The sequence below is a fragment of the Egretta garzetta genome, unplaced genomic scaffold (assembly GCF_000687185.1).
Source record: "Egretta garzetta isolate BGI_Z169 unplaced genomic scaffold, ASM68718v1 scaffold36, whole genome shotgun sequence".
In the NCBI taxonomy this organism is placed as follows: Eukaryota; Metazoa; Chordata; class Aves; order Pelecaniformes; family Ardeidae; genus Egretta; species Egretta garzetta.
In genome coordinates, this window is record NW_009259975.1 from 2228874 (window position 1) to 2247712 (window position 18839).

General features: G+C 35.0%; 1 protein-coding gene across 1 annotated transcript in view; it reads right to left on the minus strand.

Moving 5' to 3' along the window:
- Positions 1–1817: 1817 nt before the first annotated feature.
- Positions 1818–18839, minus strand: part of SNTG1 (syntrophin gamma 1) — a 158891-nt gene continuing 141869 nt past the window's right edge. The window contains exons 16-17 of the mRNA XM_035895882.1: positions 9279–9389; positions 1818–1922 (exon numbers count right to left, since the gene is read on the minus strand). Coding sequence (XP_035751775.1) covers positions 1818–1922; positions 9279–9389 — 216 coding nt within the window. The remainder of the gene's footprint in view (positions 1923–9278; positions 9390–18839) is intronic.

The window sequence follows — 18839 nt, forward strand, 5'->3', positions numbered from 1 at the left end:
TATAAAGCGAGATCAGCTATACTTCAAGGCAAGGATACTCTCACACACATAAATCCAAACACTTCTAATGCAAACCAAAAAAAAACAGAGACATGATTTGCCCCTACAGTTCATTCATCTTTTGTCCCTGACTTGCATTTTGAATTGTTCCCATTTTGAAAATGCTTTCCTCTAGCTTCAGTTTTAAAGTTTAATTTGTCTTAATATGTAGAAAAGGATGTGACAGAATTAGTTTTTCTGCTAAACAAGGCAGATGGTGTTCATAACCCTTACGTGCTATGTGATTTTATAACAAATCTAAGGGATGGGGGGGGGGAGGAGGGAGAAGGAAGTTTTGATTTCGATATAATAAGCAGAAACCTCACAAAGTACTATTTAAAAAGTTATGCACACACTGTAGCTGCACTAACTGTTCTTCCTGCAATTTTTTTAGGTTATCTTATCCTGTCTGGCAAAAAAAATCCCCCACCTTTTCTGTTGTTTCAGTTACATCCCACACATGCTCCCACCATTTTTCCATCTTCACTGACGTGTGTAATAGCACAAAATTAAATTATTTTGAAAAATTATATTTAAATTATTACTTTTAAATTTACAGCTCCCTCAGATTTCATCATTAAATGATACTCTGGAACTAGTATGTGGTCCAGAGTGATGTAATATTCTTAACGTACAAAGACATTATGCATTCTGTCATCTATTCTTTACAGGTTACTTAATTTATTCCTGTCTTTTATTAGCCATATAAAAAAAAAAAAAGAAATTATTAAGAATTCAAAGGGTGGACTCATTTTTCAAGCATAATGTAGAACGTCTATTTTGTTGAGAGTCTGAGTGGAACAGAGGTTCTACTTATGATGTGAAATCAAGGTTAAACATGGAAACAATGTATAAGGTGGATTGTCTCTGAAACAAATTGAACAGCTGATTCTGAACAAAGACTATTAGATTTACAGAATTTAATTCTTGACAAAAATAAAGGAGGAAGTAAATAGAACATATGATATTTTACGCACTTGCACTTAATTTGTAATTAAATTCATATCACATTATTTTTACTTGAAGAAGAGGGGCTTACTCGTGGGAAGGTGTTTTGGGTTTTGTTGCTTGGGTTTTTTTGTTTTGTTTGTTTGTTTGGGGTTTTTTTTTTTAATGTGTCAGTCCAGTATGGCTATATCTTTGTTTTTGTTATTGTTAGACTAGAAGAACAAAATAGAAAAAGTAGCATGACTCCATGTATGGACACAAGTATGGATTTACAACAGTGCTTAAAGTGCTTTCTTATTTGAGGAGATACTTACACAAATGCCGTTTCATGCTTATCTCCTTGTCACCATGTACTATATGCTTGTTGCTTGCTCTTATGTAATATATAATACAATGATAGGGTATTAAGTTCATATTCAGTTTAGTATATTGTCATAAAAAACATCTGAAAACAGGAAAATGACAATTCTATTTGTGTATTATTACAGCAATTTGAAAATTTTATTAAATACTGAAGTGCTTCATTTTGTCATTTATTCCTTTGCTTCCAGTGTTGCTTAAAGCACTATGTAAGTACAAATAGATCATACTAAAAGCATATCCATCCTATTCTGGGGTTTCGACTAGGATTATTTACTGATGTCTTGCAGAACAGAGATGAATTTATGATCCCACGTGACCATTTATCTGCTGATGCTGCAAGTTGTCTTGCCTCCAGGATTGGTTTCCACGTACATGGTTCACCAAAGGTCTACATCTTATGAATATTTATACATTATTATGTCTTGTTAAGTGGCAGTGCTGTAATGTGAGATGTCAAGTAGTATACTTTAATTTGCCAGTACCAGAAGTTGTGGGAGCAGCAGAAGCTGTGGCTTTGCTGAGAACGAGTGGATACAGTGAAGGACTGCAAACAGGTTGGAAAACTCCAGCTCCTGGAAGTGAAAACAAAAAGATAAACATAAAACAAAAGAGATGGTTACTGTTACTAGACTGAAAAAAGGAACACACTCCATGTTTTAAACTTATTAGCAATATTAGACAAAGTCCTTCTTTTTCTAATTTAATGTACGTTTCTTTATATCTCCTCAGCATGTTATAAGGCTAGTTGGGCCTCTTTTAGACACCACTACAGAGGAAATAAATAAAAACTACATTTTTTTACACACATAAATTGCTTCTTTGTGTATAATTGTCTTTATCTGATCAACCTTCTTTAGGTTATCTTCAGTATGTGTTTTTGGAGTTGGCATTTAATCAACAAATATCTGTTGTATTTGAAAGCAAATGCTGAGGTATTTGAATACATGTAAGTGTAGAGACAGTGGTGCAGAGTTGCCATCTTTCTGCTTTAATTCACTGCCTATTCAGATTTCTTCACTGTAGACAGTATGAAGCCAGTAATAGATATCTGTAGTATATTTTATTTTTCTTTCTGTCCAGAGCTGGTATTTCCAGGCTATGCAGTGCTGAGGGTTTTGCTTTTTTGTTTAGAAGAGTATTGATAATGTTGTAAATTAAACAGAAATTGCTAAATCTTTCAAACTGACATTAACCTGCAATTTTCTGCCTCCCGAGATTTCCTGGAAGATATTGGTTCATGCAATTCACGGAGACATTCACAAATCCCTCATGTGCGAGGGGTAAAAACTGCCTGAAAGCAGACAGATGCATGTGCAGTGTCCAGCGCTGTGCTGAATGGGTGAAGTTTTGTTCAGTTCTCTTACAACCTGTGCAGATGTCCTTCAGACATGCTCAGAAATGAATTTATATCATCCCATGAGCTTCTTTAAAGTCCCCTAACTACTACTTCTCAATAAAGAAGATAAAGTTTATGCCAAGTTTCACAAACCTGCCATCTGTGTCCCTTTAAAAAAATCTGTTTAGAGACATTCTCATTTTTAAAGACTGGGAGAAGGGCAATTTTATCACTATGCCAAAGGTTTTTTTCTTCCCTCAAATTTCAAAATAAGAAAAATTATCATAGATAAACAATGGAAATAAAAAGATGAGGAAACAAGGAAGTATGGAAGCTATTTCAGAATAAGAACTATGAGTCATTCAAATTAAGTTACTTTTCAGTTAACTCCTTTTTATTGATATAATATTATTTATACTTCTGGTATTATGAAAATAAAACTGAAGCTTAAGATGAGGAATAAATATTTAGCGTAACAGTGAAATATTTGTAATATCAATTCCATATGTTATCTGTAGAAAGACTAAATATCCCCCAATGTCTCAGCAGGATAAGCCTATTAAAACAAATATTACAGTTTGAGAATTGTTCGAGTCAATTAGGTAATGCTGCTAGCTGAAAGTTCTTACTATCATAATTACAGCTACTGGACACTGAATATTCACAGTGCATTAGCACAGTTATTACCAACAGCTATCACAGGTGTTTCTGCAATAATAACACATTGGGAAGACACATTGCTCAATGGGCCATCAAGGAAAATGGGTGAGGCAACAGAACAGCCTCTGAAGGTCCCATTGGATTGCTGTTATTTATAGTAATGATGCAACACAGAAATTGATGACAAAGATGAGCACTAAGAAGTCAGCAAATGCTAGATTATTATTTGCCATGAAACTTTATACCTATTTCAATGTAGATGTGCATATTTAACAGAAAATTAAAGCGATGTGAAGCATAGTAGGCTGACTGGTATGTGGTGAGTACATACAGGCCTGATTAATGACTGCAGCTCAGTTCACAGGAGCCTGATTGATGGGAAGGGGATCTATCAGGAAAAACACTTTTCTGGCAGATTAGCCTAATCACAAGAAAGCTTAATGAACAGATAAGACTTCACGTAGAGCTGCTGACAGACAAAACATTCCCCCACTTCTGCTGAGAACTTGCACTTTTAGCTGCCCACGGGTCTGCACTACTGCCAACAGATGGAGCGGAACCCACAAGCTCTTGTGCATGTCTAGCCACCCCCTGGTTGTTTTTGTATGTGCTTTGTCATCAGTCATCCTCTCCTCTGAATACAGTTTCATCTAGGCAGGGTATTGCATACTGCACACCCAGTTCCAGATGAAGTTTTGAATAAGCAAACAGGCAAACCCTAAGAAACCTGAAGAAATATGCAGTGAAGCCATTAAAGTTGCTACTAGTAGGGAAAAACAGATGCTCTGAATCCCCGAAAAAGCAAAGAAATCCAAACTTAAGCCACATCTGCTTGTCCATGCACAAGTACACAATTTACTGTTATTCCAATTTCCAGACCATTGCCTGTACACCTCATGTAAGATCCTACTCTCCTAGGAATACCAGTGTAGCCTCTAGTCTTCAAGCTGTCTTTCTAAGCCATCTCTTGACCAAACTACTCTCACCCTACATTGTTGTCATTATACCAGACATTCCCAGATTATTGACCTGAACATTCACAGTTTCTGCTGAGGATAATGGAAGTGGCCAGAAAGGTATGTGAGAAAGATGCAGTGAGCATGGTCATAAATTTATGGGAATTCTAGTAACCTTTCACAAAGAAAGTCTGGATTGAAAGGACAGTGCCCCCAGATGAAAAAAAAAAAAAAAAAAAACCAAAAGAAACAAGGAACTGCCTTACATCAATGAAATAACTACTTAAACAATACATCTACAAAATCAAGCAACTTTAAGTTTGTAAGTATTCATGATATGGCTAGAAAAAATCCTTTCTTTCATCCATATATAAACTGCTGATATGAGAAGATACTTGTTCTTTCATCAAATGTGGTGTTACATGATCTCTCTATATTAGCATAGAATCTGATCTGAAATACGTATTTAACAGATAATCCATGTGCAAGACATTAGGAAACTAAAAATTGAATCACACAAACCTACACAGGTCAGAAATCTGAACTCAGACTGCAGTCACTGCAATTCAGTAATCACTCCATAAAAATCCTAAGGATGTATACTTAAAACCCATTAAAAACCAATATGCTAAATTTGAAGAGTACCGTGATGCTCACAGGAAAACCCTCAAGGCTAAGAACAAGGATTAATTTAAAATTATATTTTAAAGAATATACTTGAAATGAGAAGAAATGTCAGTCTGGAAAATGATGCGAGCATCCATCAAGACACCTTGCAACGCTTGAAAGTGAGCATTTTGTTCACATTACAACAGCAGTAACTCAGGCTATTTGTCTTATTTTAGATTAGATTCCTATACAAGATAATTTCAAATACAAATGAATTGGCATTAATTACTATTAAAGTAGTATTAATTAATTAATAAGTATTAATGTTGAATCCTTGAAGGTATGCTTCTTCCTTTGCTGATACCCTATTTCTGCCCTCATCTGTTCTCCATATTCAAATAGGCAAATACAGTTGACTGGATCTTCATCTTGATGTGCTGATTTTTGTGTTCACTTCAGTTTTGTAACATTCAGATTAGGGGTTCAGCTAGTCCGTGAACATAAGCTATCCTGATGCAGCACAGCTGTGTGACTTTGCCTGAGTTTTACTGACAAAACTGTTGAGCTGTCAAAAAGCAGTGCAAGTTGAGAAAGGTGAAAGCACAGACCGAATAGTAGTTTCTGCGTTATACATATGTTTTACAAGGCACAGGAATTCTCAGTTCACAGAAATTAATAATTGGTGGGTTTACTTAAAAAAAAAAAAAAAAGGGAAATAAGGGAAATTGCATGTAATAAGAAAAACAGTGCTGATGCTGATTTTTATATACCTAACATACTCCTATGCTTGGGAGCATATATATATTTTGAAACAGGATCTTCATAGATTTAAGATGCTCTCCATTTTTGTCAGAAAAATCTAAAGCAGTTTCTTCAATGGTCCAATACTTAGCTAGGTAAAATTGAAGTTTTTTACAGTCTTGAGATTGTGTTAGCCCCTGGAAGGTGCTGTGATACTGGAGACACACTAATGGATCATTAAACTATAGGTAAACAAATAGGTAAATAAGTAGGCAACTAAATAAGAGGTGCCTAAGTGAATCCCTGTCTTATAGATGAGGAGAAAGCTTTGCCCTTTTGTGCTTGTTTTTTTCAACCCAACCCCAACAGCTCAGTAAGAACGAAGGAGAGGGACACGTAGGCTCCACGTTCTGCCAGGCCGACAGCTCTATTTTGTAGCTCTCCGTCAGAAAAATTCTGTCTGACTGTGAAAGCTTGTGCAATATCTCCTGCTGAGTGACAGCTGGGAAATAACCTACAGATTGGAATGTCTAAGGGGTATTGGTGATTAATGTTGCCCCTAAGTGGTTTTCTTCTCAGAAACCACTTAGACCTTGCCTTAGAGACCTTCAAAGTTAGGTGTTTGCATCCAGGCACTCTGCCATGGGCCCACTGGTGTGACCTATGGTAATTACTGTTCAGATTTTTCAGACTGGAATAGCTTAAATCTACAAGGAAAGACTTCTGTTATAATACACTATATATCTTTATAGTAACACCTGGGCACATTGCTGGCTCATATTCAGCCAGCTGTCAACCATGATGAAAGCAATAATATTTAAAAAAAAAACCAACACAGCAACAAACAGAACAAAACAAACAAAAAAACCCCCCAAAAACATTGCCAGACCACTTCACGTTTGCAGAGAGTAACTGATTTATAGTGCATTAAATACATTAATACATTCTGGCAGTGCCATAGCTGAAACTTGGAGATGGAGGAAAACAGACCTTGGAGGCAAGAAAAGCAGGAATCTCAGATCAGGTATGCGTATGCCAGAGTAGGTTCTGCATAGAGTATGTTAGTGTTAATGATGAAGGGGGAAAAAGCACTCTCAGTTCTAGTGACTGTCTTAAGCTGTATCAGTTACCTGCCATGCCCTGCTTCCACATTACTGCTTGGGAATGCAGAATTGAAGAGCTCTAATATGTTGGGGCAATGGCTCCTCAGATTTTTGATTTTGTTCTCAGCTGTGAGCTCTCATTTCACTATATTCTGATTATTCCCTGTGTAATATAACTGGTAAAAAATTATCTTTACTTGAAGAAAATGTTACGCTATATTTACTCGTACAACAGTGGGTCTCCAGGCCATCTGAAGCACAGAGCTGCATTTAACAGGTGATGATAGCTGTGGCCATGAATATTCATCACAACCTTTAACAGATGTTTTGCAAAATTCCAAATGAAGCCTGCATACAGTATGCATGAAACCTGGCATTACAAGCATTTCTGAAAATCTGATTAACCATTCCTAATGACTCAAGAGTTCCCCAAATAGCTATACGTCTAAGTCTGTAATGCTAGTAAAGTCAAAAAAATAGAAGCTAGATTATTCCACCTATTCTCATGCTGAATTGTGCTTTGAATCCATGAAAGGCTTAAAGGATATTGAATGAGCCTATCCACAGAATTTTAAACTAACCAAAGTTGAAAAAATTATGACCCAAGAATCTTCACATTCATTTTATAGCCATATTTTTCTATATTTCTTAGACTAAGCAACATACCTCATATGTAATTTGCATGCTTTGATCACACAGAAAATGAATTAAAAGTAACAAATTTTTATTTCCAAATTGACTGACATGAAAGTTTAAATTTATAATAAAAAGAAGCAACCAGGGAACATGACAGCATATTAATATTCTGCCTTCATAAGGTAGAAGGTAGAAGTTCTACTTTGATAAAAAGTAGAAAAATGAAACTTCCTATAAATAAAACTCTATTTAGTTTGAGTGGGAATAACAGTCAGTAGGATAAAGGTACCAGGATATCTCTTAGGCTTATAAAGTGCTTTGCATGACTTTAAAACATTAAAACATTTTGACGAAACGTATATTTCCTCTTCAAAACCTAGATTTCATGCTTTGTTTTTAATTTTTTAAATTTAATCTAGTATTAAAAGTTTATTCTAATTTTACTGAAAAAAAAAAAAAAGAAACACTGTGCTGTTCTTGGATTCCTATGAAATTTCTCTAGTCCTGAAACCATGTGTTAATATAATGGCAATAACAGACAGATATTAGAAAAGTAATGATGAGTTTCTTCCTTCAGCTGTACTTAAAAGCATAATAAAAGTTTCCAGTTATTTGCTTAGATGAAAATAATCCTCACAACATTAGGCTGTTATGGAGATGAAAAGAAATTCTGTACCATTAAAACAATTTCTGAAGGAAATTGGAAGTAAGTAAATATTTATCTTTGAGATGTAGCAGAACATGAAGGTACTGAAAGCTACAATCCACCACATTTCATTGCTGTTGATTTAATGGGAGCCTTTACATAGCTTTATTGTATTGTGTACAACATTCAAAATCAAGTAAATAGCTGTTAGGTAGAAAATAATTAATACCAAACATAAAGAGACATGCAGGAAGGAAAATTAGCTGCTTCATGTGTTTATTTGCATTTAATCTCATGACTGCCCCTGATAAGATGCCTTTTTTCTTTACATACTTTATGATGCTGTGCATATTTAGCCCTTTTAGGCAACAATTTATTTAACCATTTCCTTTTTGCTTTTGGAACTGTATTGCTATCACATTCATTCAGCAATTTTCTCTCTGACACGATCAGGAAAAATTATATAGCAAATGCTCAAAAGCAAGGCGAAAGATGGCCAAAAAGTAAGTTTTAGGTTTACACAAAAGTAGGGATTCTAGTCAAAACCACCATTGATTCAGACTCTAAGGCAGTTCCAGTTATCAAAGATGCTGGGAGATCATTTCTCCCCACACACAGTGGGACAGTAAATGCCCTATTCTCAAAAGACCTAAATCAAACTAAGCATAAATCTCTCAGGGTTACTGTTTTCATAAATTAACTCTTGAATCAAAAGCACAACTGAAAATACAACTCTGATTTTGAAGTAGGCACAGACACAAAGCTTCAGTCTTGCAAGGGAATATGTGTTTAATCCACAATTTTTTGCTCTGAGAAATAAAAACACATTTTAGGCCTTTGCTGGGTTTTGTCCCCAGGTTGACTTAAGGATTTATTTTGCACCGTTTCTTCATGATACCAGTATAGGGTGAAAAAAAGGGCATTCAAACTCTCACCCGGCTTTATCAATATGATAAAAAGGAGAGTTAGCAAACATGCCTAAAACCATATATAGCAAGTCCTGTTTTTTATTATTTTTTAATGTAGTTACACCTTTCAAAAGACTTTAAACTAGCAAAAATCCAAGCAATTGATTCAGTTTTCCTTTCTTGGAATTTCTTTGGTTTCCTTTGCATTCTTTGTGTGTTAATCTAATATTTCTAAGTAATTTAGTTTCATTTACTCCTCTGTTCCCCTAGCTGCTTTGATAACAGCTTTTAATGTACATTGCCTTTATAAAACAAACAATGTATTGTTTTTACCTTTGCTTCAATTTGTTTAGTATCTTGGTTTTGGAACAAAAATTTGATTTTGCTCTTCCCATCATCTGAAGAACCTTTGAGCTGGGAAAACTTGTACCTCCAAAGTACAGCCTAGAGGGAAAAAAAAAAAAGAAACATAAAAAGCCATACTCAAGAAAGTCAGCTAGCTACCATTGAAAATTGTTTTAGAAATAGCCGATCTCTTTCCAAGGGAATTTTTAACCCCCCACAATGGTACATAATTAAATCAATTTAGTCTTATGTGGTCTGGTGTCCCTTTGATTATATGGATGCACTATACTTTGGCAGTGTCTGATTCAGATCAGTCAGACTACATTCGTGAAATTTACTCTGAAATTCCTTTATCTATATTTAATCCTGATTAAACAGAAAAGAGAGGGTTAGTAAAGTCATTGTCATGCCAAAAACCAAAGGGTTTTTTCCATTGATGATCTATGAATTCCCTACTGAATTGATAACCTATCATAGAAGTCCTCTCTTTTTCCTTCCGCATTAAAAAATCTAGTTGTATTAACATAAAGGTTATATCAAATTAAAAACAAATATCTATTTTTAAATTATAAAATAACAAAAAAGAACCCTGTAATGAGAACTTATTCTGAGTTTACTTACGAGAGCTCTAATCAGGAATTAGAGCAGATCATTAATTCTAAGCATATCAGTGGCCTTTCAAGTAATTATATTATGAATTACATTGTGTCTTGTTGAAAAAAAAAGACAGATTGCTCCACAGAATAAACACACAATTAATAAAATTTACAGCTGGCTAGAAAAACACCTTTTTTATATCTAATGTGGATTTATATAGAAAAAATACATTTCAAACTACTTTGCCTTTTAGAAAAGAGCTATTTTTTTTACTGTAAGTATTTTGAGTCTCACTTAAAGATATTCCACGCCCCACAAATATTTCGAAGCACTAACATTTTTCATTGTGATTTCAGTAGTATTTCACATAATTATAAGGTCATCCTGACTCACATTGTGCTGTTACTTTGAGGAGATGTTAGCTTGTATCGGACACCATAGAAACTTAAGGCAGGAAGTGCTGTTCCATTCTCCTTTGTCTCAGGGTTTGTGAATTACATCCTCTCCATGTGCCCTTGGTCTATATCTATGAATGCCTTAGTATCTACTTGAAATAAAACAGAATTTGAGGGAGGTCAAATTTTTACCTGTCCTAAATCTATGCAGGTCCCTTTGCTTCAGGATGTGTTGATCTCTTTATGTTAATGACTGGCAAAAATCTCTAATCTGCACCAAGCTAAATAAAGTTAGCTGTGTTTGTCTTAGTAACTTGAAAAGGAAAAAACCCAAAAGGACAGTACCTTAACTGTGCACAGTACACAAAGCAAGTACTAGAATTATTTTCCCCAAAATTCTTTCTATATATTTGCCCCTTCTGGATAAGAAACACCTAATCTCAGCAGCACTTTCATTTTCTGTGTATATGTGACAGGTGAGCTCCTATCTACCATAAACAGAGTTAAGGACATTCTGTTTCAGATAAACTAGATGAATTTGGCAATTTACGTGAAACTGTATCATATTTGTTTCAAATGCTGTCCTTCTGAGCCCACCAATCTGTGCTACAGAAAATAGAATAGCTTTCCTCATCTCTATGTGTGTGCAATGCCTTTCACCTTGTCTGATCAATGATGTTTACTTATGTCTTATAGATAGTGAGTTTAAAAAAAACAAAAAAAAGCCGAAGCCAGTATGCCATTCAGGATGCCATACTTCCTACCTACCTTGTAAAATCCTTTTTTTACAGACCTATGTAACTCAGCAAATCTTGTCAGAAGATCAAGACCATTGCCTTTCTGCAGGAGCAGCAAATCTATTTAAGCATGTCATTTCCTAGATGAGAAATGTAAAGGGCATTGATGTTCTCTCTATCGCAGGAGAACAACAGAGAAACCAGCTATCATCTTTCTCTTCTCTGATGATGTATGCGGAGGCCAGGAGAGAGGTTCAGGAGTAACAAGGACCCTTAGATGGGCAGGCGAAATCCCAGGGTACGTGGCCTTATTCCCAATCAGATTAAGTTTGAGTGAAGATGAAGGATGTAGAAAACTGCAGTACTTCAGCATTTCCCATGCAGTTTTGCCACTTGCTTCATTCCCACTCAGAGGAAAGAGAATGACAGTTACACCAAACCACAGGTATGATTCAAGAACACACTTCAGTTTATGTATAACATTGGTTTTGGAGAGCCCTACTTAGCAATGGCTCTTAAGTACATTGCAAAATCAGTTCTATAGTACGGAGGGAGCAAAATCCTTCTTGAGACTAATCCCAACAAGACTGCACTTCTTCCATCAGGATATCAAAACAAGTTCCTAGAACAGACAGTTCAACAGCATAATTCTCAGAGTATTATTAAACACTCTTCATCTAAAGTGTAAGGAATAAAAATGCCATTGACAATGCATGAAATTATTCCCAAGTGAAAGAACCGTCTGTTTCTTCTGAGTGATTTTCAACAAATCACACACTGTTTTTCCCAAAGATGTCCACATGAAGGAAGGGTTTTTTTGCAAAAATAAGAGTGTGGAAATGTTGTGATTTTTAAGTCATTAAATCAGGAATAAAAATTATTTCAAACATTCAAGCTTGTCATCCTGGTTACTTCTTTTGTTCTAGAGAATTTCTGAATAACAGTTCCTTCATCCTGGTTTGAACTGGGATGAATACTGGTTCTCTCTGATACACTCTGGATGTGTCTACACCTCAATGTACCACACTACATTAGAAGTGTAACAACTAGCTTAAAACAGATGTCCAAATTCTAGATAGCTAAAATTAGGTGAATTAGTTAAACATATCCCCAGTAGGACACATTTAATTCCTTGTCTCCTACCAAAGAAGCTGAAGTGCTGCCCTGTGTAGCCAGAACTGCCTGTTTTCCCTGTGTAGCAGATGTATGAGATGATGCGGAATGCTGCAACCAGCAGTCAGACCATTCTCTTAAAATACAGTATCTTGGGGATCCCTGGGGTACTCCCTCTTGTAGTTTCATATGTTCCAGATGGTTTTATTTTGTTTGGGTTTTTTTTGTTTTTCATTTTCATTACTGCAAAATGCATAAGCAGTGGACAGGGCCCCACCTATCCTTTTTCAATGACTACTTCATAGTGCCAAAGTAGAAAGGAGAAGCAAGACCAACTCACCTAAGCACCCAGCTTCAGAGAGATGTGTGGCTACAGCAGTGACATAAACACATAGGAGAGAGAGTTTCACATGTTCTTATCTTTCATGCTCCTATGGGCTGACTTCGCTATCACAGTGCTCATTGTGGTGACTGTTCTGAATTCTAATTTTAAAGGCTAGTTCTCCTGCATTAGGAATAGGCAGTCTTGGGGATACTGATCTATACCACTGTCAAAGGCAAGTGAGTGATTCCTTCATGTTTTTGAACGTCACAGTTCCATTTGTTGAATGCTTGCCACAGAGAGTTAACATGGGTTGATATAATTTTGTACAAATATGTACATATTTATGTACAGATTGACTTCTAAGCAGTAAGTACATTTGCAAAACATGTTGGCTTTTTCACAAATTGCCAAAAACTAAATGTGTGTCATATAAATTATTCCTAAATTGGTTTTTATGAATTGTAAAATATAAGCAGAAGTACTTACTGGTTTGAACGTGCAGTGTTACTGAGCTCAAAACTCTATAATACATTCTGATAGGGCTTCTTTTAGTCAATAAAACCAGCCTGTTCCCATCAAGTGCTTTCCTTAGTAACTGTGTGTAGCCTGCATCACTGAGAATATTTTACAGGACTATATATAGCATTTTTAGGAAGCACTAAATTTTCATTCACCCTAAAATAGATTTGACAGGTGGAGCTGGTGGCAATTTCTTTTAAAACACAAATTACAACCAAATTCAAAAAGATTCTGTGGTAGATGCTGGCATCAGCTACTCATGAGGACACCGAGACCCTTCTCAAGTTGAGGCACACAACCTTATCGTGCCTTAATGGAAGACCCAGATGAGAACTCAGTATGCGCTATTTATTGCCTTTAAAAGGGAACTCTCAATCCCTAAGTAGAGACAGAACTTGTGAATAACAGCAAGCAGTCCAGTTTAGAAAGTGGGGACCAAGGTAATAGCACATACTGAAAATATCACCAGCTTCACAATTTGCATACATCCAGTGTGATCATGGAAAATCTGACATAGTTAATCCATGTTTTGAAAAATGTACTGTAAGAAGACAATCTAATTGAACAAATACTGTATGTATCATGGATAACATTGAAAACAACCAATAAGATATAAATCCTTTTCCCAATTACTATTCATAGATCAATTAGGCTGTTTTTTATGTTTTATATCATTTAATAAAATTAACTTCAAAGAATACCAGAATGCAATGCAAACAAATAAACAGTGCAGACAAGCTGACAATTTAAATTTAAGACTTCTCTTGAGATGCTGTTAAATTATTGTAATAAGAAATCATCAAAAAGTGAAATCCTGTCTTCACTGAAATTAATAGGATTTTTTTTTCCTGTGACATATCTGGGACCAAGATTCTCCAACAATACTTTTTAATGAGAAATATTTTACTTATCTAGGACTCATTTGTTGCAGTCTTTGTAACCAAATTACTGCCTATTATCTTCTGCTAGTGTTATTTTGCTATAATTACTAAAGGATGCTCTCTGCCTGCATATTTTTAATTTATGGATATGGCACAGATGCAATACATAAACGTCACATGGAATAAAATCTATTGACTTCAGTATATGTAATAGTTTGCTGATGGTCCCCACAGTCACACAAATTAAGAAAATTATATTGCTTCTATTTTTAGCACTAGTGTTAAATCTGGAACACATATCCTGCAAGGACCTTAGAAAATATTTTCACATTCATATCATATGTCAGTTTGCTACTCATTCTCGTCATTTCTGAATTCTGAACTAACCTACATACAATTTTGATGAGATGTCATCAAACTAAATCACTTCCCATCTAGATAATGGTATCAGAAAAGTGGGAATACATCATAATTATCTTAGTTTATGGTATGATCAGAAGCATTGGTTAGGAGGTTTGTATTGTTTTGGGTCAAGGAGCTTGATTTACCCTAAACAGAGACTGGACTATCAAACAGACAGATTAAATAGGTGTCTCTGTATTTTTACCTACCATACTCTAAGGAATATGCATAGAAATACGAGTGTCTAACTAGTCCATGGCTCTGTGATAGCCATATGATTTAGAAAGGATATACAGGGCATTTTGCATTGGCAGTAGAAAAGAAAAGCTGTGTTGTGTCAGCATGAGAGTCTCCAACCAGAACAGAATTAACTTGTGTCCTATGGCTTCAGTGATGAACTACCTTCAGTTTATTATTAAACAGTCTTGCCTCTTCTATAATGGATTATGCACTGTGGACCAATTCTGTTCTTGCAAAAAGACCATTTATACTTAACGAACTCGTGAAATAGTGTTTGCACCACACACGGTAATGGCACCATTTCACCTGCCAGTGCAGATCACCAAATACAGGTTTTCTCTATACTTTCCATTGACATGAATCCTACAGGTTTTATTATGTAATAGGAAAAGAAGTTTGGCCTTCAGCATGATGCCTGGGAAAAACTGAAAAGTCTGTCAGTGTTTTATAATGATTAGACAGCTACACCTCAGACCACCTGTAAATGGTGGAGTAAATAAAGAAACCATCTTTATTAAGGAATGGATGTCAGAGGTGACTTTTCAAATATTAGTTTCAGCAAATCTCTTTCTTGTCTTTTCCATCACATCTTCAAAAAGCTGTAGCTGTACTTTTCCAACACTGCCTCCTTTTTTCTTGATACTCTGATTAAATTATTCTTCTGTTTAGCTTTTTAAGGCAATTTTTCATACTATATATGTTACAGAATTATGTTAAATTTCAATGTGCACCTTTCGAACTAATGTTTGTCACCTGACTAAAATAAGTGATACTCCTGCAAGTCAAACTAAATCAAGAGCAGATGCCTTGTAGCTCCTTATTTTCAAGAATAAAAGTAATTGGGTTTTCAGGCACCTGGGATACACCTTAATTTGGCTGTTTGTCTCATACCTAATTGAGAAAGATTACATTCTTGCAAAATGACACTTTGTCCATACAGATAGCAGCAGTAGGGAACTGAGCAGGATTAAGATCTTGTTCATGCTCAGTTCTACTGTGTTACCAATCTCTGGAGAGTGTCTTACTACAAAAGAATTATGGTCCAAGGCAATTTCTTTTGTCAGCCGCTGTGGCTTTATAACTGTAAAGGGAAAGACGGGGGAGGACACAGAGGATAAAGAACAAAAATGAGGCAAAGCAAAAAAGCAAGAAAGTCAGCCCTAATAAAATAACTGTTCTTGTCCATTACTGAAGTTACATCAAATTTTAAAAGACTACAGTTTATTTGCTTAGTACTGATAGATGACCTACCAACATTTGTTTGTTTCTAGCCACAGTACATGAGACTATACGAACCATGCTTGCCAGCTTATACGAAAGTTATAGTAGCTATTTGTTCAGCATTTCAATTACTAAGTACGGAATAAATATTTGTTCACAAGAGTTACATTATTAAATCTCCACCTTGAAATGAGCCTGGTTTCTTTCTGCCTTCTCTATTACTGAGCTTTGGATATCAAGGGGGTTTTAAAATACTGTTTTATTTCAGTATGCTGTATGTGTATTTGCTGCATGAAGAGACAGACCTTAAGGTATGTAACCCTAGAAAACACAGAGTTTGTTCCTAAAGGAATTAAGAGAAATTCTGTTCTGTATTATTTAGTAGCCTTTTGGTATGAAAAACAAACTAAAGATATCTGCAATGCTATTTATTGCATTCTCTTTTTTGATGAAATGCACAAGGTGTCTGTGAGAGAACAGACAACAGGTACATTGTGCTTTGCTGATTTGCACCTCGTGAGCCATTATGGCGCCTTTTGTTACTTTGTTCTAGCATCGCCGTATAATTCAGCAGCACTTTATTTTCAGTCCTAAAAGGAATGATTTTTTTTCTCTTCTGACAATATATATTTTTGACTGCTGCTTTAATGAGCAGTAAATGTGATGGAGTACAGACACACCTTTGCACAGGTAGGTATATTGCAAGGTACACTCACACAAACATACACATATATTATTCATACAAGCTGTAATGCAAATATGCACATTATAGAAAACAATTTTAATGACTATGTCAGTATAAACAGTAACATATGTAACATATATATTTCTATGTATATACACCCATACACTTGAAGAGTAGAAAATTTTTTTGTTAGAAGCATGTTAAAAATAAGGTAATAAATGCCACTTGAGTAAGTAGTTTTATACACTGGATCGCTTTCAGAATAGTAGCTAGATGAACTTCTGTACACATCTTGTTATGATTTTTAATCTTATCAGTCTCCATCCTTAATTTTTAAAGTGGTTACACTAGCTGCAAAACCTTATTTATAAATGATTATCATAATATCTGTGTATGTCCATATTTAACATAAATCATTCACAAACAAGTTATATTTGCTTGTTAAAACATTGATGGTTATATACTAGTTAATGTTAGTCTGTAGATTCTGTGATTAGACAAATGTAGGACCTGAATTGATGTGTTGTAATTGTGCAGGACTTGGGAAAAATGTTTTCCCCAGTAGATGTTAATACACAATGATGCAAAAATGACCTAGGATGAAATTTGGTTTTTCACTTCTAACACCTGCAACAGAACTTTTTTACACCTTTTTAGAATTTTCATAATTTAAAAGAACATTTAGCATCTAAAACATCTCAAAAGAAAATTTATGTATGGAGAAGATGCTGTAAACTAAGACACGTAGTGCAAGCAGTAACTAAACAGAATCAGCAAAACTTGATTAGGCAGTCAAGAGAAAGGAGAATATCTGAAAGGTATTCACAAAGATTAAATAAGTTCACTTTTAGTAGAATACCAGCAAGGAATAAAGAGGGAAATTCCATAAGAGGATGTTATTTCAACTAATGCAAATGAAATTGCATTAAAGCTGGTGGACATTTTTTCAAGAAGTCCCCAGTGGAAGAGATGCTGTGGGGACACTCACTAATGATCAGATTTAAACATCCATGTATGCCAACACAGGAGGCAGGTGGCCTTTTCACTCCAGGTATATCACTACTGCAAATGAAGGACTACATGATAGAAATTAATCATAGTCAAACATTTGCCAATGTCTGCTTGGTCTATATGTCTCAAATGTCTTTCAAACTATATATTGTTAATAAGAAAAAAAAGATGACAACTTGCACTGGAGCTTTGGCTCTAGAGAGTGCTACAGAAGAAGAACAAGAGCACAAGTGTACATGTTGCTGTTTTTTAATTTGCATGGAGATAAATTCTTTTGTGCCTTTAATAACATTTGGTGGTTTACAAACTGTTTAGCTGAATTAAGAAATTATTTTCCAAAATCTTGGAAGAATCAGATTTAACTAGGCATTCTTAAAAACTGTTCATTCTCCTTTCAGGAAATAACAATGGTTTGTTATAAAGCAACATACCAAATGCTCTAAATGATAAATTACTGTTGCCTCTATGAGCTATCAGTCAGAAAATGAGTAAGGGATATGCAGCAGAAATGGCCATGATTTATGCCAGTGCTGTTATAACCACATCATAGTACAGATTTGTTCTGAAGAACTCAGTTTAATACTTCATGTACTCATATTTATCATAGTTCTGTGCAGACATAGAAACAACATTTTTATCGACCTATGATGTATTTCACCTGAAATACAGTTAGCACAGATGACAGTTTTTAACCACTAGTTTTGACTTACATAGATAAAGATTAAATTTTAGATAGTATTAGATAAAGATTAAATTACATGACAGGGTGAAACAAGCCACACAGGGTTGTATGGCTTTTAAATGGAAACCATAAGCATAATGAGAGTCATTGCCCTCTATAAACTTGTTCATGAGCATTGGTAGTGAGTTTGGATTTTAGAACATCTGTGAAATTTTAAGTGTAGTTTGTCAAGCATGTTGGAAAAAAACCTACGAACTTGAAATGTCAGAGGGAAAAACAATGTAAATATTATTTTATTTCTTAAATAACTTGAATATTGGAATAGCTGAACAACTTAAAATCATGACTTGAAGAACTTGGCTTCACTTCAGTTTATTAGCAGTTGTTCACTATTAAAAATAGTTCACAGTCAATTCAGTAGTGATTAAGAAAGAAAACTTAAATGCCTTGAGCATACTGTAAAGTATGAAATAGAAATTGCCTGAAGATTTACTGAAGACCCCACTGCATCAAAATACAAGACAGGACTTCTCAGGTGTCCTCAGAAACTACTACTTGAGGTTTGTGTCTTGAGAAACACGAAAATGTCATAAATAAATAATTAAAAAATAATTGAATTCATTATATCTGTCCTCCAAGTACTTGTCCAAGATCCCCTTTGAATTCATTAAAAGAGTTTGTGTCTGCAGTCTTATTCTGGGAGAAGTGAGAGATGGATGGAATGAATTATCTGACACTGAA